Here is a 27,833-nt window from a genome sequence, read left to right as displayed (position 1 = left end):
GCCTGACGAAACTTACCAATTCCCAAAATTAACGGAATGCATAGCTGATATAAAAAACTGGATGACTAGTAATTTCCTACTACTTAATTCTGAAACAACAGAGATTCTAATTATTGGACAAAAAACGTCCTCACGTAATAATCTAGAACAGTGGTTCTCAACTCCAGTCCTCGGGACCCGCTGCTCTGCACATTTTGTATGTCTCTCTTATCTGACACACTCAAATCAGTTCATGGAGTCTCTCCTGACGAGCTGATGATCTGGTTCAGGTGTGTTAAATAAGGGAGACATACAAAATGTGCAGAGCAGTGGGTCCCGAGGACTGGAGTTGAGAACCACTGATCTAGAATACTGTCTAACACTTGATGGCTGCTCTGTCAAGTCTTCATCGTCGGTTAGGAACCTGGGTGTGCTCTTTGATACCAATCTTTCATTTGAAAGTCACGTGTCTAGTATCTGTAAAACCGCATTTTTCCATCTTAAAAATATATCTAAATTACGTCATATGCTCTCATTGACAAATGCGGAACAATTAGTCCATGCGTTCATGACATCAAGGCTAGATTATTGTAATGCTATTATGGGTGGTTGTTGCCCTGCATGCTTAATAACAAAATTACAGCTGGTCCAAAACGCAGCAGCTCGAGTTCTTACCAGAACCAGGAAGTATGACCATATTAGCCCGGTTCTGTCAACACTGCACTGGCTCCCTATTAAACATCGTAAACATTTTTAAATATTGCTGATTACTTACAAAGCACTAAATGGTTTAGCTCCGCAGTACTCGAGCGAGCTCTTAACGCATTATAGTCCTTCACGTCTATTGCGATCTCAAAATTCCGGCCAGTTGATAATACCTAGAATGTCAAAATCAACTGCTCATCATTCTGTTCTGATTCTCCACTGCATACTCACCAGTCTCATCTGCAGTTCAACTCCATGCCTCTGTTCAATAAGTCAAAAGACAACGAGCACAGCGCTGAAAAGGGACAGGGCTACATAACATATACAGCTCATAAAAATATTTTATCACTAAAAAAAATTATACAAATTTAGGGATAGTTGGGATTGGGATAGTTCACACAAAAATGAAAGTACTCACCCAGTAACTATGGAAGTCAATCGGGCCCATCAACTGTTTGGTTACTGACATTCTTCAAAATATCTTCTTTTACAGCGGTGTGAAAAAGTGTTTGTCCCCTTGGTAAATATGATCAAATATGGCTGTAAAAAATAAATCTGCATTTTTAATCCTTTTGATATTTTATTTTAAAAATGTGCAAAAATCTAACCTTTCATTGAAGTAAAATAATTGAAAGTGGGGGGAAAATCACATTATGAAATAAATGTTTTTCTCCAAAACACGTTGGGAACAATTGTTTGCCCCCTTTTATTAAATATTTTTGCAACCTCCTTTTTCCAAGATAACAGCTCTGAGTTTTCTCCTATAATGCCTGATGAGTTTGGAGAACACCTGACAAGAGATCAGAGACCATTCCTCCATACAGAATCTCTCCATCCTGTTCTCCGTTATAAGATTTCTAGCACAGGCTGTCAGGTTTAGATTTTATATCTGTTGGTATTTGATCGAATCCGTGATGCCATGTATCTGAACAAGATGTCCAGGACCTCTGGCAGAAAATTAGGCCCACAGCATTAAAGATACAGCAGAGTATTTCATTTTACACATGGGGTACTTTTTCATCCCTGTGTGCACCAAAACCCATCTTAAGTGTTTGCTGCCAAAAAGCTAATGTTTTTGTTTCATCTGACCATAGAACATTTGAAAAGTAACTGACACTACTGGAACTTCAAATGGGACGGGTTCTATGGTCAGATGAAACAAAAACATTCGCTTTTTTGGCAGCAAACACTTAAGATGGGTTTTGGTGCACACAGGGATGAAAAAGTACCCCATGTGTAAAATGAAATACTCTGCTGTATCTTTAATGCTGTGGGCCTAATTTTCTGCCAGAGGTCCTGGACATCTTGTTCAGATACATGGCATCACGGATTTGATCAAATACCAACAGATAAAAAATCTAAACCTGACAGCCTGTGCTAGAAATCTTATAACGGAGAACAGGATGGAGAGATTCTGTATGGAGGAATGGTCTCTGATCTCTTGTCAGGTGTTCTCCAAACTCATCAGGCATTATAGGAGAAAACTCAGAGCTGTTATCTTGGAAAAAGGAGGTTGCAAAAATATTTAATAAAAGGGGGCAAACAATTGTACCCAACGTGTTTTGGAGAAAAACATTTATTTCATAATGTGATTTTCCCCCCACTTTCAATTATTTTACTTCAATGAAAGGTTAGATTTTTGCACATTTTTAAAATAAAATATCAAAAGGATTAAAAATGCAGATTTATTTTTTACAGCCATATTTTATCATATTTACCAAGGGGGCAAACACTTTTTCACACCGCTGTGTGTTAAACAGATGAAAGACACTTTGAAACAACTAGAGTGTTATGTCAACTTAAAATGCCATATGGCTGATGTGTTGTAGGGGTGGGTTGTCCAGGGATGCCTTGCAGTAGGGCTTGGGCACAAAAACATCGTTGTGGGTTGTCCTGAAGTCATGTTTGCTGTGCTCGGGCCTGATATGACTGTATTTAACCTAGAAAGAGAGTAGTACAAGGTCAAGATCAGCTCTAAAACTTAGTAAACATATACTAAACCTACGTCAAAGAACTAGCAGAGACGAACTAGCATGTCGGCTGCATCTGGGCAAAAAAGTTAAGCTTAAACATTCTGCAAAAACTACAGCCGATGGCCAACTAGCATGTACATTCTGCGCCTGTGTGAGAGATAATAACCATCCACAACAGAAGACGACAGTAGTCTGTATTCGTCGTTCAAAAAAAAGGGAACGTGAACTAGGAATGCGAATATATGAACCGTAAACAAAGCAGTGCTCCCTTACAATTGTGACTGTCAGCTTGGTGTGTCCTGGCCCTTAAGGTTGTTGGCAAGGTAACTGAACAACTATTATACTGTACAACCCCCCAAAACTGGGAAAACAGTTTCAGTTTTATGGAGACTTTTAAGTAAATTACTTATCATCCCATGGTTTTAACCAAACGTTAGCACTACCAGGAGAGCCAAGGCCCATCTCACAGCTCAAGACAGTGTAAAAACAGACCAATGTCTATGTTTGCTTTTCATGGACTGCAGAATAAATGTGAAAGCAGTGAGCTGGAGTTTATCTGCTGTGAAATGTCAATATTTTACCCGCTGAAGATGGCTAGGGCTCAGTTCCTGTCTTCTAGAGTTCAGGGGGACAAAATCTGTATGCGAAGTTGAAAGCATCCGTTCTGGCTCTAAAAAATAAGAAGATCAGAGAAATATTTGATATTAATAAATATTATATTACAGAGATCATTGAAAAATGTATGTTATTTTTGGAGTATATTTGAATTTTTTAATGAATATTATTTAATATTTTATTTTGGTAGGTAACCTAAAATATTCTTGATGTAGTAATATTTAAATTTTAACTTCTTCTAATCCATTAAAAAAAAAAAATAAATACATACATACATACACACACACATACATATAAATATGTATATATATATATATATATATATATATATATATATATATATATATATATATATAAGGCTGAATCAACCTGACAATATTTGTCAATATCTAATGTGAGCAGGTCATTTTAGGTGACTATTCAATGTTAAAATGCAGGTTAGTAACCCAAAAGTACCTTGCTCACGCATCATATTGCTGGGTGGGTAGATGGCTGGCTTGGGACGGTCCACTTCTTTTGGTGGGAACTGCTCCTGTGATGTCGTGCTGTAGAAACATCCAGCCAGTTCAGGCCGCCCGAATTTTACATCGCTCAAATTCCAGATAGCAGATCCGTCCACATGCTTTGGGAACTGATTGCGGTCTATCTGATAAAGCAAACACTGCTCAGTTAGGAAAGACACACTTTGTATTTAGATCTTCAAGCATGAGGCAAGATGCAACAGGCCACACCTTTGGGAAGAAGCACTGGTTTGTGGTTGACAGTCTCTCCTGGTTGCCCACATCTTTCTCTCCTTGGAACACATGGGTGTTCCAGTTTCTGCGCTTAAGGTGAATAGGGCCTGGTGAAAACAAACATAAGTTTAAAAAAATTTATACACTTGATGTATCATAAACATAATATGTTTTTGTTGATGATTAAGTCTACATGAAATTCACAAAAGTTAGTCAGGAATATTTGAAATGGCACCATCTGCTGGATCATGCTGTGCTTTTACAATTCATTCAAATATTACATTTAATTAAAATATTAAGGTAATGCTTTAGATTGTTTATAGTTTAAATAGTTGAAGAACATTATACGGCATAAATACATAATATGGCAATTGTTGTACATACCACATTTGTGTGGACGAAATTCCTCAGATGAGGTTGTTGTCCATTTTTCATCAGCAATTTCCCGGAGGATGTTGGACGCGGATTGATTTACCTTGGAAGGCTGACATTCCCTGAACTTAGCAGTGCTGTTAAAAAAAAAATCGTTTTTTAGATTTCCTATCACACGTACACTGTTCTCAACTGGAAAGTATGTGCGATCAAATGTTATTCACAAAGCTTTCCTGTTAGGTTTTATACGTGTTTTGTGTTTAAGCAGGAAGGTTATCAGTAACTTACCTGTAAGCACCTGATTGACTGAAACCACTGGAATATGTTGTTTGTTTTTCCATTTTCTTTTCTGGTTGGGTCTGAACGAAAGACATAGAAAGAAGAAAGATGTTATTGAACTGCAACATTATTGGTTGTCTCTGAAACGACAGCAAATGATATAGAAGAATTAGGCCTACCTTCTGTGCGAACTGAAGACGAGGAAGAGTAGGACAGTTGGATCTGAATTCATCCATTTTGTCCTCTTTCAGACTTGACCCGAAACCTTATTGATAAAAAGAAAGCATCTTATATCCACTCATAAAATACACAAGTCAATGGACTGTGAGAGTAACGTTATGCACAAAAGAAAGGGACTTTGGTGTGCAGTGGGTACCTGTGTTCACTGTTTCCTTTGCCCTGAGGTCTGATGACAGACGTTTATTCCCCGGGAATCTGACTGCGGTGGTGGGACGAATATTTTGGGCTGCAGTCTTGAAGGGCTTGAAGTCTGCTTGAGTAGTCTCGAGGTCTCCACGCCTGCTCTCAGAATGCATTTTAAAGTTGGATCTCTGCATCGTGAAGCCGGTTAACATTGGCGGGATGACAGGCATTAGTGGATGCGATGGGAAGGGCAGCGCTGTCTTTGTCTGGTCCTTTCCCTGGTAGTTCTGGTCTCCACGCTGTACAAGTTTTGAGACGGGCTGAAGGACATCTCTTTTCTTCATGGCGGTGTTGTCAGATTTAAAGTGGCTCGTGTACATTGTTCTATACATGTAGTTTCCTCCATCCAAAATTGGTACATTTGAAGTCCTTGACGGAAACATCTTTATTGCGTCTAATAAATTTTAATAAGCAAAAAAGTGCGACTGAAATCTATTGAAACGCTTAAATAAGCTGCTCAAACAAATCCCTCTTCTGTTGCGTCGAAGCCTCTATGATGTCACAGTTCCTTCTCGTCGCTACACAATTCCCGCCAAAATGTCGTTCGAATGAATACATGTAGAATTGTATGCATTTTACATTGGGTTATGTAATACACATACATATTTAATACATAAAATCATAAAATGATTTACCTTGTTTCATTCTTGCTACGTTCTTGTCCAAACAGAAAGGCAAAGGGGGGTACCAAAGACTTTACAATTTGTTGTGGAGACATTAATTATTAAATGTTTTCCAAGACAACCATTGTAGCGGGTCTCTACGTAGCTCACTTTCAAGTTATTTGGAGTTGTCGAAGAGGTTTAAGTAATTATTTAAAATACTCCGTAAAATACTCCGTTTACTTTTAGGTTGAGGAGCTTTTACTCTCCAGTAGGTGGCAGTATTGGGTCAACTGCAATCAGGCACATTTATTAATAGTGGTCCCCAAAACAATAACAAGTAACAACTTTGATGTATCTAGATCGTGTTGATATAACGTTACTGCTTACCAAAATAAAATGTCAGATCAAATATTTATGGCAGAAATACTGGATCAAGTCGTCCTGTGACGTTTAAAAATGGAAATGGAGACAAATATATAACTTATAATGTAGAAGTTAAATTAATTTGAAATCAAATGTAAATGTATGAATGGATTTGCATTATATAAAACAAAATATAAATTCAGGTTGCAAAAAAAATGTTTGCAGATGCTACTTGGTTTAATATTTTGTTATATAATGCAATGATACTCAGACATTTTTAAATATGACTATACTTTTAGGACACCGTGTAACAGGATAATGAGTTACTAGACAATTTCCCCAAATTATTAATATTAATATAAAGGCTCATATGATGAGTACTGACTCAAATTATATCAGCTTCACTAAACATAAATACAATAACACATTTAAAGTTTCATATGTTGCCTGAGGACAGGTCTCATGAGGAGAATAATCTCTGTTTATATTTTATATCATATTTTGCTGAGTATCATGCATCATTCTACAATGAAGCACAACATTTCTTTAAAAAAAGCTACTTTGGATACTATTTTATATATACATATATATATAAAAAACATAGCAAGCAACACTGCTTTAAAATGCACCATAACTATCATAATTAAATTTGATCCCAAAACAAGTGAATTTTATCCCAAAACACACATGGTGAAGCAATCAGTGCAGCACTTTATTCCTTTATTATCTTCATAAACTATCATAAAGGCTATCTAAGTAGGGTTTGGGGTTGGGAAACAACAGTAAAAATTAAAGGACGTGTACACACAAAGCAAATACTTTTATTGGGAACTCATATAAAACCAACAACAACAGGCACACAATAGAAAAATAGTATATGTGCAAATGTCTTTGAGGTTATAGGGCAGATGTCCAAGCGATGAAACATCAACAGTTAAAGTGAATGTTTAGGCTAAAGAGATGTTTTTATAAAGAGGAAAAACTCCATATATAAAGGTTGGTATAAAGATGCACGCTGACATATTGAAAACTAGCAGTCTATAAAAAGTCTAAAGTGTTTTTCCTTAAGGGTTGTTGCCGTTAGAAGTGCCATTCTGAACTAATGGAATCAGACAGTGAAAATTGAATTGGAGTACTCTGTTGATCCTTGCAGAAATGCATTAGATTTAGAACTAACTACATATTTAAACAGACTGCAGCAGACTAGTTAAAATGACGAATAAATTAGTTAATGAAATAGGGAAGTCATGGTTAATTATTCACTCGTGTTATAATTTGTTACTAAGAGAAATATCATGTTTTGTTAGAGCTATGTGCTTTGATTTCCCTGCTCCTCTTGTTGTCAATTGCATTAAGCAAACTTTATGAGGCATGTAAGAGAAACTGTAAGTTCAACAATCCATTAAATCACTTAAGTGTCCTAACAGAGACATGCTGGTGTCCGTAAATATTGAGATATTTTCATTCTTCAGTTCTAGTTATGTATCTAACAATAATACTGATAAATACATTGAACAGTAGCTTATACCTACAGAACATTCTGTTCCAAGTCTTACTCTAATTAGTCATTTAGAAACCTAGTCACAACCAAATCACAGATCTCAACAACAATTTCAACTATATTGATATCTAGTACCAAAAACAGGTCTAAAAGAAGCTAGTCTTTTGGACAGTTCTTTATGGTTTTCCTCGTGACTATTTTAATCAAACAGGCTCTGTTCTATGAGCGAGAAACAAAGTAAGTTACACCGATGGCTTTCAACTCTCAGGAAGCAAATGTGGAATGTGAATGCAAATATACTATTGTCATGCTACTTATCACCTCTAGTTTTTAGTACCATGACGAACCGTCGAGTTGTGCAGCTTGGGAAGATTCCAGTAGAGAACAAGTTCTCTTCGACCTCATATTGGTGGTTTTGCCATGCAATGTTTGTCCAACTGCAGTGGTCAATCCTCCAAGAGTTTGGCTAGGTTCTGTCGCAGGTCGCTCAAATCGTAGATCTTGACGTCTAAAGTTTCAATGACCTTCTGCACAGCACTCTGTGCCCTGTTCCGGGAAACCTGGGACGAAGCTAAAGCGATTTCTGCTGTTTGCACTTGTTTCTCCAACTCGGAGTTCTTCACTTCCAGGTCCTAATGTCAAGACAAATAAACGTTCATCCTTGGGTCACTAAAACATAATCATATTTATACAGAAGTCCGAAGATAGTGAAAATACTTCTGTTGTACACACCTAGTAGTAAAGTTAATAAAGAAATGTACCTGCATCCTTTGACTGGCCTCTTCCTTTTCTTTCTCCAGCTCACTAAAATCTGGTTTCTTGCCCCGCAGAGTCTTTATTTCCTGTAACAACCATTTTTAAATAAGGAATATTCTTTACTAACTTGTTCATCTTTCAAGTGAAATGAAAAAGGAGTTCTACTTTATTTGAATGTAAATTCGTCGGATTTAACTGAGATGTTTTACATGGGCTGTTTGTATACATATAGCCTACACATTCACTGCAAGGCCAAAAAGTGTCGCTGTTTGGATTTAAATAGGAAAATGCTTAAAAGTATATGTTTGGATCATATTGTAGTGATTATTATGTTTCTATCATGTTACAGTATATGTTTGGCAACAGTTCTTCTAACCTTAATTGATGGATTGTGAAGCTTTTCATTTCTTAAAGGCACACCATGTAATTTTTCACCACTAGAGGTCACTTATTCAAAACAAAGGCGTAGCTTGATGATGCTTTGATTTCGCGGAATCATGGGAGTTGTTGTCTTCACCTCTACAGCCGGTGGAGAGTACGGGACTCGAGCAGAAATCATATTCATGGATGACCGGTAATGTATTAAAGATTTATTAACATTACGAAAGCCCTTGGAAAAATATGAAAAAATGGTTGGGAGGGAGCATGAAGATTCATTTGGCAAGATCTTGATGAAAAAAAAATGTATGCGCTTCTTGATGGAAATAAATGTTGTGATGTTATTTCCATCAAGAGGTGCATACATTTTTGGTAAAGATCTTGTATTGACAATGCAAGAGGGTCAAGCACTCTGTGAAGTCTCCACCAGCACATCCCAAAGACTTTAAATGACCCAGAGGTGACAATTCATGTGTGAAAACAATTCTTCATGCTCCCTCATTACCATTCTTTCACAATTTGAGCCTGATGAATCTTGACATTGTCATCCTGGAATATGGCCATGATGTGTTTTCCTACATGGTTGTTTAAGAAATGAAAAGCCACACACTCCATAAATAAGTGTTAGAAGAACTGTTGCCAAACATGCTAGAAAATAGAACAATAATGATCCAATCATAGACTCTTTAGCATTTGCCTAATTAAATCCAAACAGAGAATTTTTGGCCAGGCAGTGCAGTTTTATAATAAATAATTTTATTTTAAAAAGATGTTGAAAATACAGGGTCTGGAGCGGCTGTGACAGCGCTATTGAATATAATGGGATCAATCTATTCCTGGTGTGTCGTAACAAGTCATAAGCGTCCAGTGTAGACATGGTGGAATGTTGGACAATTCATGCTCTCAACTGTCACAGCTTTCCTTACATAGCGGAGGGGGAGGGGCTATCAGACTTTAATGTTGAATGACAAAACCGTATCAAATTCATGCACTACATGGTTGAGTACATAGTATAAGTTCATAGTGTATAGTGCATCATTTGGGACACGACTGGAGTTTCTTGCTGTGTAAGTTGGCACTGTTATTACATAATCTTTACCTCATCTTTAGCTTTGATAAGGGCCTCCATCTCTGCCACAGACTGTGTGAGCTCCTCATTCCCAGTCTCACTGGAAGCAGAAACCCTGCTCTGAGCCTCCAGCTCTGCAACCTGAAATATGAAACCAACAGACCACAGCTATTCCAAGTTCTCCCATCAAACTCCGGTTGAACAATCGGTCCCCGACTGTATAAAATCTCAGAATGTGCCATGTTGAACAATAAAAATCTAATTTAAAACACATGCGCAAAGCTCTTAGAAATAAATTCATGTTGGTTTCGAAAAACGTGCTTATAATCCATTTTAAGGTATCCCTGTTACGGAGTAATATTAGTTAACAACATGTAATTATGCATAATTTAGGGTAAGATGGAGAAAGATGACCCTCCCCACCCCACTTTAATTTTTTCTCTTGACCATAGATGACACAAAATCTGTTCAATCACAATATGCTATTTTTATTTCATCTGAATATCAACATTTGTGAGATTTAGTCAGTCGAAACAGTTTTGAGGTTAATTGGTCTAATTTTGTGTTTCTGGACAATAGTGATCTATGACATTATTTGTGTCTATTTGTTAATGAGGGATGTGTGGACACATTCATGTTTTTAGATTTGTGGTGTAAAAGTTACAGTTTTTTTTATTTTGAAGTAAAAGATAAAATTAGACCATTGGGGTAAGACTTTTACATTCTGTAAAAGTTTATCCAGGGAGGCTTCTTACCCCAGGTAGGGGGCCAACTTATAATTTTAAATTTTTTTTCTATAACTAAATGAGCAAATGTTTCTATTTATTTCCTTTAATAACAAACTGGCTGATGCATTATAAACATGCACATGCTAAACGTATATCTAAATATGTATATCTAAACAATTTAAAAGTAATATTAAAAGTACAATCCATACTATGAAAGTCACTGGAGTTCATCAACTGTTTGGTTACCCATATTCTTCTAAATAACTTCTTTTGTGTTCAGAAGAAGAAAAATTCATTCAGGTTTGGAACAACTTGAGGGTGAGTAAAAATGACGAAATGATTTTTGGGTGAACTATCCTTTTAATGTGTTCTCAGGTTTTTTGATCCCACTGAAAAATACACTACCCTCTCCAGGAGTCACTACCACACTTAACTTTCCACACAGCCATGGTTTTGTGACTGAGCGTCTTTTCTTCAGAGGTCGTTATAGTTCACAGGAAACACTGAACCCATGCTCACCCCTGAGGGAAAGTAAAGCAGGCCATCACTGCACTGGAGCTTTTAACACTGTCACACTTCAAGAGCCATTTTTTTTTTCTGTTTGTGTTAGGGAGAAACTTAGCGGTCTCATTTTCCCCACGGTCATTTGTCTTCCCTCTGTTCCGGGCAATGAAGGCGTATTATCTTTTCCTAAAAATATCCCACCGCATGCTCTCCGAAGACCTGAACTATATACGTCATCTGGTTGATGTTTGCTTCAGTAGACCTTCAAAGTGTTGTGGAATCATTTATGTATGATTATGTAAAAACGCTGCCAAAGACTGCCTGAGGGAAAATATTCAGTTTGCTTGAGCAACTGCTAAAACAAATTGTTTGCACATGAGAATGTTTAAATGTGGACGTTATCCTTATGTGGTCCTCAAAAAGCAGCAGTGTGGAAAAAACGTTTCATCTGGAACCTCTTCTTGTATCTCCAAAAACTCTTATGAACATTTAATTTAACAACCAATATCGTTCCAAACCTGTATGACATTCTTCTGTGGAACAGAAAAAAGATATTTAAAAAAATGTCCAGCACTATGGAAGTCAATGGGGTCCAGAAAGCATTGAACCCCACTGACTTTAAAAAACAATTTCTTCTTGATTTCTGCAGATGAATTAAGTCATACAGGTTTGGATGACATGAGGTTGAGAAAATGATGACAGACCATTCATTTTTGGGTCTAAATAGAGTGACCAGACGTCCCATTTTCCCCGGGACAGTCTCGTATTTTGGTCAGTCTGAATGGTCAAATACAGACAGAGTTGTCAAAATGCCCATCATGTGGAGTATCTCACGTAAATACAGTCGGTTATGGCTTAAGTGAACGTAAACAGCTTGGTGAAAACCGGATGCGTGTCAGTTTGGATCCAAGCATTCGGTCTTGAGTGACAGCAGACTAAAATACCTGTCTGTGTCAATGTTAATCAAACAACAAAAGATGTTAAGTAAATGCATAGATGTTAAATAATCCTACTGTACCTGAAAAACGTACTTTATTTCATTTGTATCTCTATCGTATTTATAATGTGCATCCATCCCGAACTTTTTTTCTGAAAACGACAGATCATTTAGCTAAAGACGACCCTTATTTGGCAGGTGGGGTCCAGTGGAGCCCTTTGAAGCTGCTTAAATATGGATTTTGGACTGTCAAAATGGTCTACATTGGGCACTATTCACTTGCATTTGATGGAGAAAACTCCTAGAATGTTTTCCTCCGAAACCTTAATTTTGCTTCGACCGAGGGAAGAAAGTCATATACATCTAGGATGGCCATGGGGCGAGTAAATAATCGGTAACTTAAATTTTTGGGTGAACTGTTCCTTTAACATTCCTCACCTGCTCTCGGAGGCGATCCGTTTCTTCCTGATACTCGGCTAATTGTGTTTTCCAATGTTCAATGCTGCTGTTAGCTTCATGAAGAGCGGCTACAAGCTTAGCGTTATTGTCCCGAAGAGAAAACAGCTCTGCCTCTGAGTTCCTCTCACATATCGACCTGTGAACAAACCAACATCTGGGTTCAGTTACTCAAGTCTTTCCTTCTGAAACCTGAGGCAAAGACACATTTCATCAAAGAATTTTAGTCCAATGGCAGCAGATGGTAAACATTGCATGGTTGAGTTCTGAAATGTAATTTCTTTTGTGTTGCCTTTATATTTTAAAAGATTACTAATGTCCCCTATCAAATTTTAGATTTAAAGGAGAATCATCTTATTTTACGAAGTTAACTTTTGCAGGTTGAGTTCCTGAATCTGTGGCTTTGGGATGTTTTCACCATCAGCATATTCAATGTTGTGATTGTATGATGAAGTGATTCATGCTTGAATCTGTAAAACATTTGATGGTAAACTCACTGCCAATTACCCCAGAAAACTACTGAGGAGGAAGAATACATCAGGCGGATTGATTAGATTCACGTGCATCAGCGTGAGATGGTTGTGGTTATACAGTATATCAAGGAAAACAAACATGTGAAGCTACTGTACCCCATTAAAAAATATGAGGCAAATTAAATGACAAAATACATCAATTTTAAAGTTTGACCCCCAATTAATGTTGGAAATAGACATTACAAACAGAGACAAGTGAGAGTAAAAGAAAGTGTGAGATTTGATGGTTATAAGGGATTTTGTCAGATCTGTATATTTTACCCCTCGGAAAGCATCTTCCTCATCTGTTCTTTTTCCATGCACTGCTCCATGTCAGCACTCTTGCTGCGAAACAACTTGTCCTCACTAGAGCCATTGACACCAAGCAGCGGAGGAGACTGACGGTCCACCGACAGCGCCTGTATTAGACACATGACAGGCAATAAAAACAATATGTAAAATCTCTCTCTATATATATATCAAATAAATAAAAAGAAAAGTTTGGGGTCAGTAAGATTTTTTTAAATTGTTTTACCAGGGACACATTAAATTAATCAAAAGTGACAGTAAAGTCTTTTACACTATTACAAAAAATAATCTTTCCAATAAATTGTTCTTTTGAACTAAAACAATTCTGAAAAAAAATTAAATAATGAATCAGTTTCCACAAAAATATTAAGTAATACAAAATAAAAACAAAATCAGCATATTAGAATGATTTCTGAAGGATCATGTGACACTGAAGACTGGTAGCCTAGAAATCCAGACCCAAATCAAGATTAAGGGTCTGGCATAGACCATCGGAAAGTCATGAAAATCGGCCAGCTCGAGGGGCGGCACCAAGTATGCATTTGAAAATCTCACTGCACGCAATTGGATAACACTATGACCAATCACAACAATACACGGGGTGACGTATCCAGAGCCCCATACACTTAGCTACCAGCGGAGCTAACTGGTAAATTAGACTCTTGCCGTATCCGGTCAGCAAAAACGTCCTTCTTGCAAAGGAACGATTCGAGCACCGTCTTCTGTTCCTCTTTTAGATAAAAAGCCAAGTCTAACTCGTTCATTGTAGAGGCCAAAGCCGTTTCAAACAACTGGTGCTCATCCATAGCCATCTTGCAATGTTGCATCTTGCATCAAGCAAATCAGATAACCCGATGTGATTGGTGCAGCTCGGCTACAAGGGCATAGTTAATGAGCATCATTACTCAATGCCAGAGCGACTTGCTGAGCAAATTCAAATTGTGCTCTCGCAAGAACTCTGGATTTCCAGGGTAGAAGACTGGAGTAATGATGCTGAAAACTCAGCTTTTTGCAATATAAATAAGTATATTTACAAGATATATACAGTATTTATGAAATCTCTCCTCCTAAATGCCGCCATTGATTTGGTGCTTTACAGGGAATGTCCACATTTAAAATGAACGACAGTCCCAGTGAGCTCACATTTTCAATCCTATTGTAAGTGGCCAGCAGCCATGTCACCCTGTAGCCCAAGACTGGTTGCCCACTGAAGCTAAGCAGGGCTGAGCCTGGTTAGTACCTGGATGGGAGACCTCCTGAGAAAAACCAGGTTGCTGCTGGAAGAGGTGTTAGTGAGGCCAGCAGGGGGTGCCCACCCTGTGGTCTGTGTGGGTCCTAACACCCCAGTGTAGTGATGGGGACACTATACTGCCAAAAGAGCACCGTCCTTCGGATGAGACGTTAAACCGAGGTCCTGACTCTCTGTGGTCATTAAAAATCCCAGGATGTCTTTCGAAAGAGTAGGGGTGTAACCCCGGCATCCTGGCCAAATTTGCCCCTTGGCCTCTGTCCATCATGGCCTCCTAATCATCCCCATATACTGATTGGCTTCATCACTGTCTCCTCTCCACCAGTAAGCTGGTGTGTGGTGGGCGTTCTGGCGCAATATGGCTGCCGTCGCATCATCCAAGTGGATGCTGCACATTGGTGGTGGTTGAGGAGATTCCCCCCTTCCATGTAAAGCGCTTTGAGTGCCGAGAAAAGCGCTATATAAATGTAATGAATTATTATTATTATTATTATTATTATTAAGTTAGATAACTCATAAAATAACTTCTTTAAACAACACATTCTTAGTCTATTTGTTTGATGCAACAAAAAAAAAACAGTCTGCACATGTTACTAAACCGGGCATGAGGCAGCATATGCCGTTGATCTTTGATTCAAATTTGAAAGGACATCGGTTTATTTCAACCGGAACAGTACATCAGAAAGAACTCGGCTATTTTGCCAACACTATATAACAGCAAGCACAGCCTTGGTTTTTCAAACATGTACAGTGTTTCTGTGGAGCAATGCATGCTCGCTCTCAGAAAAGCTTCTATAATTCAGCAATCTCAGATGCATTCCCCAAAGTAAGATGTTCTATTTCTAATCCGACCACTCAGGCCGATGACTTGTTTGCCTTCTCTATAGCGGTTCATGGCAGGCGTAGGGAGCTTGAGATGGAGCTCTCTGTGTGTTTAATATATTTAAAGGAAGAGCAAGAGGATTCAGAGATGACAACTCCACTACATAGTCAAAGGCCCGGGTGCTCAATTCCTTCAATAATGTATCTTGCACATTTCTACGTTTTTAATGAGGGATCACATATTTACAGCATATTCCCCTTATCATGAGCCAATGTTTTATTTTTTAATTTTTTTGCTTCACAAACCAAATAAAATGACACTGAACTTTAACAACACTATAAGAAATAGCTCAAATTAAACTACCACCATCTTCCCCTAAATATCCTTCCTTTTAAACAAGACGTTGGGGCAGGAATGTGTAGGACTTTTCATTTTATTTTGTTTTGTTTTATTTTTGTTTGTTTAGCTTTTTAAAATATTTAAATTTAGCTTTAAATTTATTTTGTCTCAGTTTTAGTATTAGTACTTTTAGTACTTCAACTTATTATAAGTTACTAGTTACTGAAACATTTTAAAGTTTTCTAAGTTCAAGTTTTTCCCAATTTACATTTTATTTTAGCTTTACTTCAATTAACAAAAACAATAACAACACTGAGTGGGAGGGAACTATATTATTCTAGACACTGTTTGATTGGACACAAATTTGGAGTTCAAGAGGATGTCATTAAGATGATTTTAGATTTTTTTTCTCTGGAAAAAGAGAGCCACACAACTCCAATTTTGATGTTATAAGATTTAGAAAAATGACTCCTATACAGATTGGGACAAAAACAGGAATATTGGTGCCTCCTGGGAAGTTTGTATTTACGAGGTGGAAGTCGTGTTTACGACGTCAGGTGCGTTCTAGTCGCTTTCGTCAGAGTAAGATGGCGGTGTACCTTCTCTTAATTAACTACACAAAAATGCAGCAAGGTTTTTAACTCTATAATTCTAGAAAATAAAAACAAAGAATATGCATCACGTGTGTTTTGCTTTCTGTTTTTAATTCATTAAAAAAAACTAAGATAACTTTATCATTACATATTATATTGTTATATTACAATGCTATTCTCATGTTTCTCACTGACACTTAAATTTGTAAACATCAGGGCTTAAAGAAAATCCCAAGCTTCCCACTCACATTAATGACATTTTGGCGTTCATGTGCGTTCAACTCATAAATACGATCTTTCCAACATGACTTGAACGCACCATATGTCATCTAGCATGGCAGGGTTTCATAACCAGGGCTTCCTGAGGGGTTTGAGGACCTCTGTCACAAGAGCGGAATGAATGTGCAGTGGTGTGTAAGCTGCACAGGGGACACAGGTGTGTCATTGTATGTGGAAACAGATGCAGACGGTAGTTTGGTAGCTTACCTGTGACAGCTGAGAGAGACAATCCCATCACCACAGAAGAGACATGGAGAGAAAGAAGATAGAAGAATTTAATTGATTAACATATCATTTTGTAAGAGGGCTGAATGTAGGTGATACTTGCTAAGGGAAACCTTACTATTACTAACACTCATCCTTAACAGTTTGAACAAAAACTTAAGTGTGCCAAGTTTTGTACGGGCAAGGGGACACACTTTCTTGCAAAAGATTCAAAACATTGAGTATGAACAGTATGAATTTAATAACGTATGAGCCGTTATATAAACAGAATACTGGTTTTGGCCAGAAAGCTTTTAGAAGCAGACACACACATATAGATTCAGTGATCAAAGAGCACATCTATCTGTTTGACTTATTTATACTCTTCCATTTTTCACCCCATCACCCCTGGTCTAATGCAGCACCCCGAAAAAACACTTTATTAATTAATAAGGGCAGCATTATTCAGCGCACACTGTTGCTGTTTTGAACTCTAAACACTCAGGTTTGATTAAATAATGAATATCTCTCAGTCAGCGGTCTGTTTCATACGCTCTACAGAGGCACGTTTCAACGCAAAAGAGCTTATGGGATAAAAGCCTGTCATGGTCATTAAACCACTACAGAATACTGTATATGGGCACACAACACAAAGCATACTGCAGTACTATTAAGATATTTTGGATTTTGAGATAATTTGAATGAAAATGAAGCATATTTTTCCATAATTACAATAATGTATCCAGACTTTTTTTTCAGACATTTTACATACACAAAAGTAAAGACTCATAACTCCAAAACTATAGCAAGGAGAGTCAAAAGGTAGGTATCGTTTGATAGAAAACTTAAAATTCATTTAATTTGGACATTCTCATGCTGAGAAACTGCTGATAAAAGATATATTTATTTATATAAATTTATATATTTATAATTGTACATATCTTTCTTAAATGACATGCTATAACTCAGGAAGGAAATAATGAAGGATTAAAAATATTTTTTTGGTGAAGTTCCCCTGTAAGCTGCATTTTGTGGTGATGGCATAAAGTGATCAAAAGTTACAGCATTTGGAACCAAGGTAGCCTTTTTGTTTAGCCCTTGACACCCCCTAATGGGTATTTTTTAAATTGTTGTTTTTCCGTGAAGAATATCTCGTGATCGATGCAATTTATTATGTTGATTTTGGACTCATTTCAATCGGGAACATCCACTGTAAGTAATGATGTGCCATTTTTGACTATATATGCAGGTTTTATGAAGTTACGACCGAAAACGACATAGCATAAATGCCGCGTCTGTATATTATTTACGTATGGGTCTTCATGTACAAAAACTCGCTCAAGTTTGGTAAAAAGCCCAAAACAACTATGCTTGTTGTATTCTATGCAGTGAGACCTTTCAAATGACATATAACACATGACTATCTGATCTATATGATGTTTGACTTTTTCAGTACATAGTACAAAAAAAGTATTTCATAAATTATGAAAATAAAAATTTATTTATCTGCAAATATAAATAAAATATATATAAATTTGAAAGTAAAATGCGCACGGCTGCACGGGCATTCATTAGAGATTTAAAAGCGAGGTGGAAAGGAGGGAAAAACTTCAATGTCCAACAGTGTTTTTACCATGTGTCACTATATCACTTTGTCTGATACAGATCGTTAATATGTACTAGGTATTTACACTGTAGCACCACAGTCAAACTGAATAGTTGTGATATGCTGTTCTTTCCTTTGCTTCGGCATTTGTGGGGTTAATGCGTTGGAATATCAGATATGGAAGAAAGCACATACAGAATGCTGTTTTTGTTATTGTTTTGATCTAAGCCATTCCCTGTACGCTTCAGTGAGTGACATCTTCTGTTTTTTCATCAGTAAGACATTACAACAGGTTTCATTTTATTTAAAACACAACATTGCAAATGACAAAATATATATGTTTTTTTCACTTTATCGAAAAGGATGTGAATAGCTATAAATAGCCTATCAGAATGACATTTATATGAATGAGTCATCCTTTGTCAATTATAACTGTGGTAACTCCAAATACTTATTTTAATATGCAAAACTCTGTTGTTACCCAACTATGTTACCCAATAATAGCAGTGGGCGTTTACTTCCAAGTCTTGAATACGGCACGCCTATCAAAACATCGAGTGTTCGAAAGAGAGGGTCAAAAACAGGATAGAAAATAGCTTATTTTTAAATTAGGATGTTTTTTGATCTAAAAATTTTGATAACATTATAAGTGGACCTCAGATAACATTGTAAATAAATAAAAAACATTATTTAGTTCAGTTCATTACCCCTTTAATTCTGCATAAATATATAATATATACACATTTAATATAATATAATACTATTTCTAATTTAAGACTTTTGGTTTGGGGGTGAAATATAACGAAATATTGCAAGAACACTTTCTTGACTAAATTTACTGCACCTCTTATGGCAAACCAGTCAAACTGGATTGAGCGGTTTAATCAAAGAATAGATATTATATAAACTCATATTCTAATTTTATGTGTCAGTAGACTTTGATATACTCTCAGGCTGCTATAAAGTAGTGTAATGGTCATGATAATTAAGGGCTGAGTGTGTCCACAAATGGTGAATGAAAAAGGTCAGCCAACTGTAAAGCAAAATGAACAGGGCATTTGAACTCCCCGGGTGACCGCACACACGGGGTTACATAACTTCATACGGGCTACAACTCTGTGTCACCTCCTGGCATGTGAGGACATGCTTTGTAAGTCACACTTACTAAGAATAAAAAAACAAACAATAAACACAGTAAACACTTCTCTTATGTGATTGATATTAAAATTGTGATGGCCGCATTAGCTATCAAATCACTAAAGGCCAGTTGATCCTCTGTGCTATTGTTAGAGTGGTTAATAGGATGGAATGAAATGCTGTGGCGCGTTATCTGAATCGAGCAGCTGAGAAAGTATGACATGAGTTATTACACGTCTAAATTTTAATCATCACGTTATGCTACTGTGTCGTTTTCAGTCACCCTTCTAAAAGGTTCAAGATTAACTCAAGTTATTGTGTTTACCTGTGGAGCAGAGATGTTTAGGCCAGGACTCAACAGCTCAAACTTCTCCTGTGATTTGTCCCGAACGAGACGTGCAGCCTCCTTAAACTCTTTAAACTGCTCTGAGAACTGCACAGACAATTACAGTGACATGATTAAATGTTTTATAGTGACATTTTTTGAGCATATATAGCAATAAGTTACAAGAGGCCATGCTATATTGTGAAGTCAAGTCAAGTCACCTTTAATTATATAGCGTTTTATATAATACAGATTGTTTCACAGCTGCTTTACAGTGGTTAACAGAAAAATAATGATTCAGTGATGCAAACAGAATTCAATTCGGCTGTAAAGCAGCTGTAAAAAGACAATAGTACACAGTCATAATTCTGAAATCAGTTCAGTGTTGATTCAGTTTGGTTCAATAACTGTAAAGTTCTTCAATTAAGGAATGAGTTCAAATTAAGCTATAACGCTCTGGAGAAAACCGTGATGTCATCATCCAGATCAGTTCAGTTCTCATCCTATTGGTGTCAGTGCATTCACATCAATAATTCTGTTGAATATTAATTTAATATAGATGCTGCTTAAATACATGACAAGCAGTGGACCCCAAAATGTTCTCTACATCTCTTTTAAACTGTCACTTGTGTTACATAATCAATAAGAAATTATGAATGGTCAAATTAACATTCATAACTGTTTTTTTGTTTGTTTTTTGGTTAGCTTAAAAGCCAAGTGGTTTAGCACCTCTAAAGGTCATTAGCGAACATTAGCTCCTCACACAAAAATCACTTTCAAACCATGCAGCTTTCTGTCAATGTGACGAATACGTGTGACCAACTTGCACCTGTTGAGAAATCTGCTGGCGGATACCTTTGCCTTCACATGAAATTTCCATCCCAACAACAAATTCGCAGAACATAGTATTCAGCTAACTGATTATCTTTCTATTTTAGCATACCTTAGTCACACTTTATATAACTACTTTGTACTTGCATAATAAAAATAAAAAGATTGTTCGGTACAATGTACTTATTGTGTTCATGTTATATAGCGAAACACTTTTGCTGGTATTGAGTGAAACCTAGCAGGTTTGGTGTTATTAGGTTATGGAAGGGTCAACACTCAACCGTGTAGTAATAGATGTCATTACAGAAAATAAATACAGCTGTAATAACGTTATTGTATACTACACTATGCCAGGACTTTTACGTGCTTTTCCCTAATCACTGAAGTGACCTCGACGTGCGGGTTAGCGGAAGCATTAGCCATCAGGCAAGTGCTATTTAAAGTAAAACTCCACGGTTTTTTTAAATAGGGCTTATTCACCGTCTTTCCTACATGTAGATAGGTTGGCAAACGCATTTTTGTCTCAGTGCATGCATTGTTTTAGTTTGGCAGCGCCGCCACTAGCTTAGCTTAGCATAATAAATGGAATCCTTTGTTGCCAGCTAGCATGTCGGGAGTAAAAGTGATCAAAACATATAAAAAAAAAAAAAACGAATTACTTCTTGTGGCCTGCATATTCACAACGAGTACAAATAGCAATGCAGATTAAGACTAGGTGATTTCCTAGGCAGATATTGCCTTGGGACTATATTGGGGTGAAGCACAGGCAAAGCACTGCTACTTGGGCGCAGAGATATCACGCAACACCTGAAATCCCCCCACGTTGAGCCTGGTCATCAATGGCAGTACCTTGTCCCACTCGCCACAGCACAGACACTCTATTTCAGTCGGCATAGGTTGACATATTCCCCCACACTCACACCACCAGCTCGTGTTGGCTCTCATCCTCACGTCCTCAGGCTGTTAAGCGATAGCAACCTCCTCCTCCTGTCATTCTATTTCCAAAGCACGCAGCTCCTCCTCTCAAACTCTGGTTCATAGAGGTATGGTTCTGGATCTTGACTATCTGAGAAGTCACCCTCTTCGTCTCTCACAAAATCTGCCATGTTCATCGCCATTCACTTTGTCTACTGTAGGAAAAATAGCTAGCTACTATTCACGCGGGTATGTTGACGGAAGTTGGGGGATTTCAGGTGTTGCGTGATATCTCTGCGCCCAAGTAGCAGTGCTTTGCGTGTGCTTCACCCCAATATAGTCCCATGTCAATATCTGCCTAGGAAATTGCCTAGTCTTAATCTGCATTGCTATTTGTACTCGTTTTAAATACGCAGGCCACAAGTAGTAATTAGTTTTTTTTTTATTCGTTTTTTTATCACTTTTACTCATGACATGCTAGCTGGCAACAAAGGATTCCATTCATTATGCTAAGCTAAGCTAGCGGCAGCGCTGCCAAACTAAAACAATGCATGCACTGAGACAAAAATGCGTTTGCCCACCTATCTAAATGTAGGAAAGACAGTGAATAAGCCCTATTTAAAAAAACGGTGGAATGTTCCTTTAAATAAACTCCTGATGTACTTACAAACTTTCCAATGCCTCGTTTTATGAGTACTAAGGGTGTCAATCGATCGAAATTAATGCTCAGTCTCGATTATTGAATCAAAAAATTGAATCGTCGATGCTGCCACGCCCCATATGTCACGTCAGCTCGGCTTGCCTGTAATAGGTAAAACTCCTTTTCTCGAGAATATTAAAGCCTTTATTTTAAAACGCATTGCAGCTGCACAGCGAGAGCATCATAGCTCGCCTGAGCGAGCTGATTGGCTGTGCTGCGGCAACTGCACGAACCTATGGCGAGTAGGAGCACTTGGCGCCCTGCCAACCTCGAGCGCGCCAATTTGGACGCGGCTGAAGTGTATAAATTCAGAAAAAACTCGCCAAAGGACTTTAGGTTTAAATCGACTGAAGCGAAGTACCTGATATGAGCGAAATAGCACGGCAAGGCAACGCAGTACTCGTTCCCTTATCTCTAAGGGAACCGAGGTTACGCAAGTAACCAAGTACCTTCCCTTACGAGAACGTTCTCTCGTACTGCGTTGCAAACGCTGTGGGAACCCAATTTAAAACGCCGTGCTATTCGCCTGTGACTGCTCTAAGGAGTCCAGGGAGCCCCGGGACTATAATAGGTAATAGGTTATATTGTTTAAGTTTCCAATTGACTGAAGATATAAGTTATTGTTACATTAAGTTGTTAATAAACATTTTAAATTTGACAATGTAGTGTGTGGTACATTGCGAACAAAGGTCAGATATTATTATATTGCATAAAAGTCTAAAAATGGCATAGCTTGTGCTTTCAAAACAATTTTTTTTTAAAATCGAGAATCGAATCGAACCGTGACTTTAGAATCGAAAATGTAATCGAATCGAGGATTTGGAGAATCGTGACACCCTTAATTTGTACTACTGTAGAAGTTTGGTACCATTCTGGGCATTATTAGTGGGGTAATTAACGAGATACAGCCTAGGATCCATTAGCGCCTGCACTAAGCCATACGGCTCATATCTCTAAATAAGCTCTAACTTTAATAATGTTCGACCAAAGGAAAAAGGCTTCTGGGGGGTGTTTGGCTCGAGGTCATGGTGCAAAGGACCCTAGGTTTTTACACCGAACCATCCCTTTAAAGGTGCTCTAAGTGATGTCACGCGTTTTTTAGGCCAAAACCTTTTTTGTCACATCCAGCAAACATATCCTCACTATCCGCAAGCTGCCTGTCCCCTGAACACACTGTAAAAAAAAACGCGGTCTCTGTAGACAGCCCAGGCTACACAAACGGCAAGAAAAACAAACTGGCCCAGCCAGGACCATGAAACATAACAAACAGTGTTCCGGCCAATAACCGACAAGAATGATTTGGGGGTGGGGTTTGGGGGGTTAGTGCGCGTGCACATGAACGTGGGTGTGGGGAGTGGAGGAGAGAGAAGCATGAAGAGGGAAGTTAGCTAGAGGAGAAATGTCCTAACGACAACTAACGTTAAAATGTTATATTCTTATCTTGAGAATTTTGATATGACTGACACACGACCAAAGAGACGACGTTCCGATAAGGAGAAGGAATGCGAAGTCCCGAATTTAAATCGGAAAAGCGTTCAAAAGGTGGCGAGAACTCCGCCGGCAGAAGGGCTTTCAATCCGACATTCCGGTGGCACTGTTTTTGCTGGACAGGTTTTTCTAAATGGTTCATGACTGTTTCAGGAAGCATGGAAGGGAGGGGAAGGGGACGGGATGAGGAGGAGGGAGGGTCGAGCTAGCCTCCGTTTTGTTTGACAATACTTCGAACGTCAACAAGAAGTGACGTCACCCAACATCGCTTAGAGCACCTTTAACATTAACTTCTACAATATGCATTTACCTGCTGAAGCTGCTGCTCTGTGGCAAACCCAAGACCATACACTGTGTTCGCCCTGCTGTCCGCCCACTGGCCAAACTTCTGTGACGTTTTCGTGAAGGTCATATTAGGTGTGATGGTGCTGTTGATAATCGCCTATAGTAGAGCAAATATAAAAAATATAACATTTTGATTAATAAAATCAAGATGCAAATAACAAACATTAAACATTTTTATAGCGATAGTTGGATCACCTGTAGCCGAGGTCTCTCACCTTAGTGCCCCCAACGCTGATGATGCGATACACACTCCTGCCAGCATCATAGAAGAAGGAGACTGTGACGGCGTGTTTGCTGGCCGGAATCCAATTTCGTTTAGTGTCCGGGTCAATTTGGAAGACGTGTGCCTTCATGCTGAATAGTGGCTGCTCACTTTCAGGAGAAAAAAAAAACTATGCGTTATTTAATTCTACATTAGGATGCCATCTTTACTCTTGGGCTGATTTAGGTCGATATTATATGAGAAGTGTGATCACAGAAACAGCAGCACTTGGACTGAGAAGCACCTAATGCAAGGTCAAGAGTGGGACATCAAAGCCAGATCTGATTATGAAGCGGCACAGCCGTGCAAACAGGCTGAGAAAGGCCCTGCCTGAAACATCGCCACATCATCTTTTCATCAAATCAACATGAGATGATTATGGATGGATTAATCAAAGATATAAAACTTAAGATTAAAACTCATCTATTCATCATGCTCAGTAAATAATTATTTTCCTCTCTATTTCTCTGTCTTCCACTTTTTCATTTTTTATGTTACATACTTACTTTATCGAAATTTATGTTTTCTTTGACTATATAATTTTTCATGTTAATTATTTGTAGTTATTGGTTGTTTCCATCTGCTTTTCTGCTTGTTTGATTGTTATAATAAGCAGATTGCTTGTCTCTTTGTCTGTCAACTGTTTGTATTATTTTGTGAAGCGACCTTGGGTTCTTGAAAGGCGCTATAAAAAAATAAACATTATTATTATTATTATATTTCTGTCCTGTGAGAATGGCTAAGACTGCAGACTGTTCAACACTGATAAAGGAACACAAACTATGGACTGACATGGAATAGTGGATAAAACCTGAGTCTGCTAACCAGATGGTTGCTGGTTTGCGCCCAGCAAGGAGATCAGCATTATTCCCTTGAACACATCAATAGAAGTGTCTGCTGAAGGACTACTTACCACAATATGTAATCCAGAGTAATCCAGCCATTTTTACAATTCAGTCCAAACCACACACAATATGATATATGAACGCAACGCACTTCCATTCAAAAGTTTGGGTTGTTAATATTTTTTATGTTGAAAGAAGGCTCTTATGCTCACCAAGACTGCATTTATTTGAGAACAAATATAATAAAAACAGTTATTGTGAAACACTATTACAATTAAAATAACTGTTTTCTATTTAATTCCTGTAATGGTAAAGCTGAGCTTTTCGCATCATTACTCCAGTCTTCAGTGTCACATGATCATTTTAAAATCATTCTAATATGCTGATTTGGTGCTCTAGAACTTTTCTTATTATTATCAATGTTGAAAACAGTTGTGCTGCTTGATATTTTGTGGAAACTGTGATTTAAAAATCATTCTTTGATGAATAGAAATTATTAAAGAACCGTATTTCCTTGAAATAGAAATCTTATGCATTGCACATTAAACTGAACACCCATAATAAGTGGTGTTTGAGTTCACGCATAACTTGCATATGTTTCAGGTCTTATGAATTGTGTTCTTATGGATTTTGGAAACCAAGACCTCAAAAACATGTCCTGTTGCTTGTGATTTACAGTGAGGAGATACACTACTGGTAAAAAGTTTGGGTTTTTTTTTTTTTTTTACGAAATCAGAACTTCTATTTAGGAAGGGCACAATAAATTGATCAAAAGTTACAGAAAGACATTTATAAATGTTACCTAAACAACATTGGACCCCATATTAATTTTCACTATATGGACGAATATATGCACTTGTTCTTCTTTAGTTTCTGCAGAAAACTAGAACCAACCAGAAACCAGAAAATCGCTTTAAAATCACTAGATTCACATCGCTCTCTGATGTGCCCTCTTGACCCTCTCCCTGCCAGCCAGGAGTCCACTGCCAAAAAGTAATGGTCTGATTCTAATGGCATATCAGTGAGTAATCTTTCATCGAATTTTACCCATCAGTACAGCGAGAAGATCAGATTCATATCAGGCTTCGCTCTGGCACATCAGCCCTTTCCACACAATGCTGAAGGTCACACCTGTGTCAATAGCGTTGTGGGTCCATAGCAAATTCTGGGTCCATCAATCTTTCCTGAATTAGACCTCCAGAGGCCAAAGTGACATTTTGGTAATGCTTAATCACTCTGGCATTCTGGGAAGGTTATCTAGGACAGAACACCTCCGGAAAAGGCGGTGCAGGTGCTCCATGCAGAAACTGTTTATCAAGCACTTCTGTTGCACAGTATGATATATAAAAAAGGTCTCCACTCCAACTTCTACAGTAATTTCACACCACAGCCAAGGACTTCATTCAGAGACTGAGCCTCCTGGATTGTTCCCAAGACTCCATAGAATATTTTTATGCCTCTAAGATCAAATAAGATCCCAATCATATCCTGCAAATACTGAAACTAGGAACAGCAGAACACATAATAAACAGGATGGAAAGAGACAAGTCTTCCTATTAAGAAGACGTCACCTGCTGAGTAATAGCACGCTGTTCTAAAATTTCACATCTGATTTGTGATCGTCTGACCCAATTACCAGGAAATCTCCAATAGCGCCAAATACAGAGTGCCATTTTGAGCCCATCTGAGAACAGCCAATCTCAGTTTATTTTTCTCGCCTGCACAGAAACGGAGTATTTAAATCCATGTCAATAAAGCCAGCCGGTCATGCACCTTCAGTGTACTTGCATGAAACGAATACGTTATGCTTCATAAGCATCTTTATCTAAATGCAAGACTTTTTCAACAAGATGTTGGGAAAGACAAGCAAACAATCCAATTTTATTTTCTCAATTTTCAAATTGAACACACACATAAAGCTCAAATACAGGGGAGACGGGAGAATGGGGTAAGATGAGCCATTTGTTTGAATAATGTGGTCCTCAAGATAAGAGAAAATTAGGCAGAAGTACAATGAGAGTATTGAAAGTATCTATCATTTTAAATGATAAGAATACATCTATGAGAAAGGGTTCTAAAATATGGCTTCTTTAAAAAAAGTGTTCCTGTGGCTCAATTTACCCCAGGTTAGGTTACATCTAACTGAATCTAGGCCTAAATCAAACCCATGTAAAATTGTAAAGATAATTTACCTCTTTTAAAAACTAATTTAATAATCAAATTTCCTTTTACAAATAGTTAGGCTATATTCTTTTCTTTAAGCTAACTTTAATTACATAAAAACAACCAAATGAAGTTGAAACTTCAATATCTTTAATTGTATTTCTGAAACAATATGTCGAACACCAAAGTTTTATCATTCCCAAAAAGAGTCAAAACTGAGAGTTCGTGGAGTTAAATAAAATAAAAACGTACTTGGTTACTAACATAAAACTCAAGGCAAGATGCGCTCATGGAGAGCGCTTGTAAGTCACCCACTTGCTTGACCGATGCTAGTGCTAGCAGGAGGGCAGTCTTTAGCAAAAGGGGCCGTAGCTCAGCCAACAGCAGCAGCTCGAAGGGAGGTCCTTTGAGGGCCCTAAGGACCTTCGACAGGTCCCATGTTGGAATGGTAAGGGGACGAGGCGGGTTCAGCCTGCTGATCCCCTTCAGAAAATGAACAACTAGGTTGTTCCTGCCTAGAGACTTGCCAGC

General features: G+C 37.8%; 2 protein-coding genes across 2 annotated transcripts in view; both read right to left on the bottom strand.

Moving 5' to 3' along the window:
- Nucleotides 1–904: 904 nt before the first annotated feature.
- LOC309488500 (uncharacterized protein) lies at nt 905–5,756 on the bottom strand. The gene is made up of 9 exons (XM_082156773.1): nt 5,716–5,756; nt 5,034–5,474; nt 4,837–4,922; nt 4,667–4,737; nt 4,391–4,515; nt 4,004–4,113; nt 3,729–3,918; nt 3,239–3,327; nt 905–2,624 (listed from the first exon to the last, which is right to left on the bottom strand). Exons 1-9 carry the CDS (start codon nt 5,723–5,725, stop codon nt 2,484–2,486), a joined length of 1,263 nt encoding a protein of 420 aa, XP_082012899.1. The 5' UTR covers nt 5,726–5,756; the 3' UTR covers nt 905–2,483.
- Nucleotides 5,757–6,849: 1,093 nt separating this feature from the next.
- The window catches only part of homer3b (homer scaffold protein 3b), a 23,800-nt gene continuing 2,816 nt past the window's right edge, over nt 6,850–27,833 (bottom strand). The window contains exons 2-9 of the mRNA XM_082156784.1: nt 24,248–24,404; nt 23,998–24,129; nt 19,754–19,861; nt 13,172–13,308; nt 12,360–12,516; nt 9,783–9,893; nt 8,311–8,391; nt 6,850–8,181 (exon numbers count right to left, since the gene is read on the bottom strand). Coding sequence (XP_082012910.1) covers nt 7,996–8,181; nt 8,311–8,391; nt 9,783–9,893; nt 12,360–12,516; nt 13,172–13,308; nt 19,754–19,861; nt 23,998–24,129; nt 24,248–24,404 — 1,069 coding nt within the window. The 3' untranslated portion in view covers nt 6,850–7,995. The remainder of the gene's footprint in view (nt 8,182–8,310; nt 8,392–9,782; nt 9,894–12,359; nt 12,517–13,171; nt 13,309–19,753; nt 19,862–23,997; nt 24,130–24,247; nt 24,405–27,833) is intronic.

Source organism: Leuciscus leuciscus (genome assembly GCF_965113295.1).
Source record: "Leuciscus leuciscus genome assembly, chromosome: 23".
Taxonomy (NCBI): Eukaryota; Metazoa; Chordata; class Actinopteri; order Cypriniformes; family Leuciscidae; genus Leuciscus; species Leuciscus leuciscus.
Note: the sequence above shows the minus strand (reverse complement) of the source record. Positions and strands in the feature narration are given on the sequence as shown.

Excerpts from the sequence above, each read along its gene's own strand:
- LOC309488500 (XM_082156773.1), bottom strand. Across the intron at positions 3,919-4,003 it reads ACCAGTGCTTCTTCCCAAAG|ATAGACCGCAATCAGTTCCC; the intron begins GTGTGGCCTGTT and ends TTGCTTTATCAG. Across the intron at positions 2,625-3,238 it reads GCCCTAGCCATCTTCAGCGG|GTTAAATACAGTCATATCAG; the intron begins GTAAAATATTGA and ends CTCTCTTTCTAG.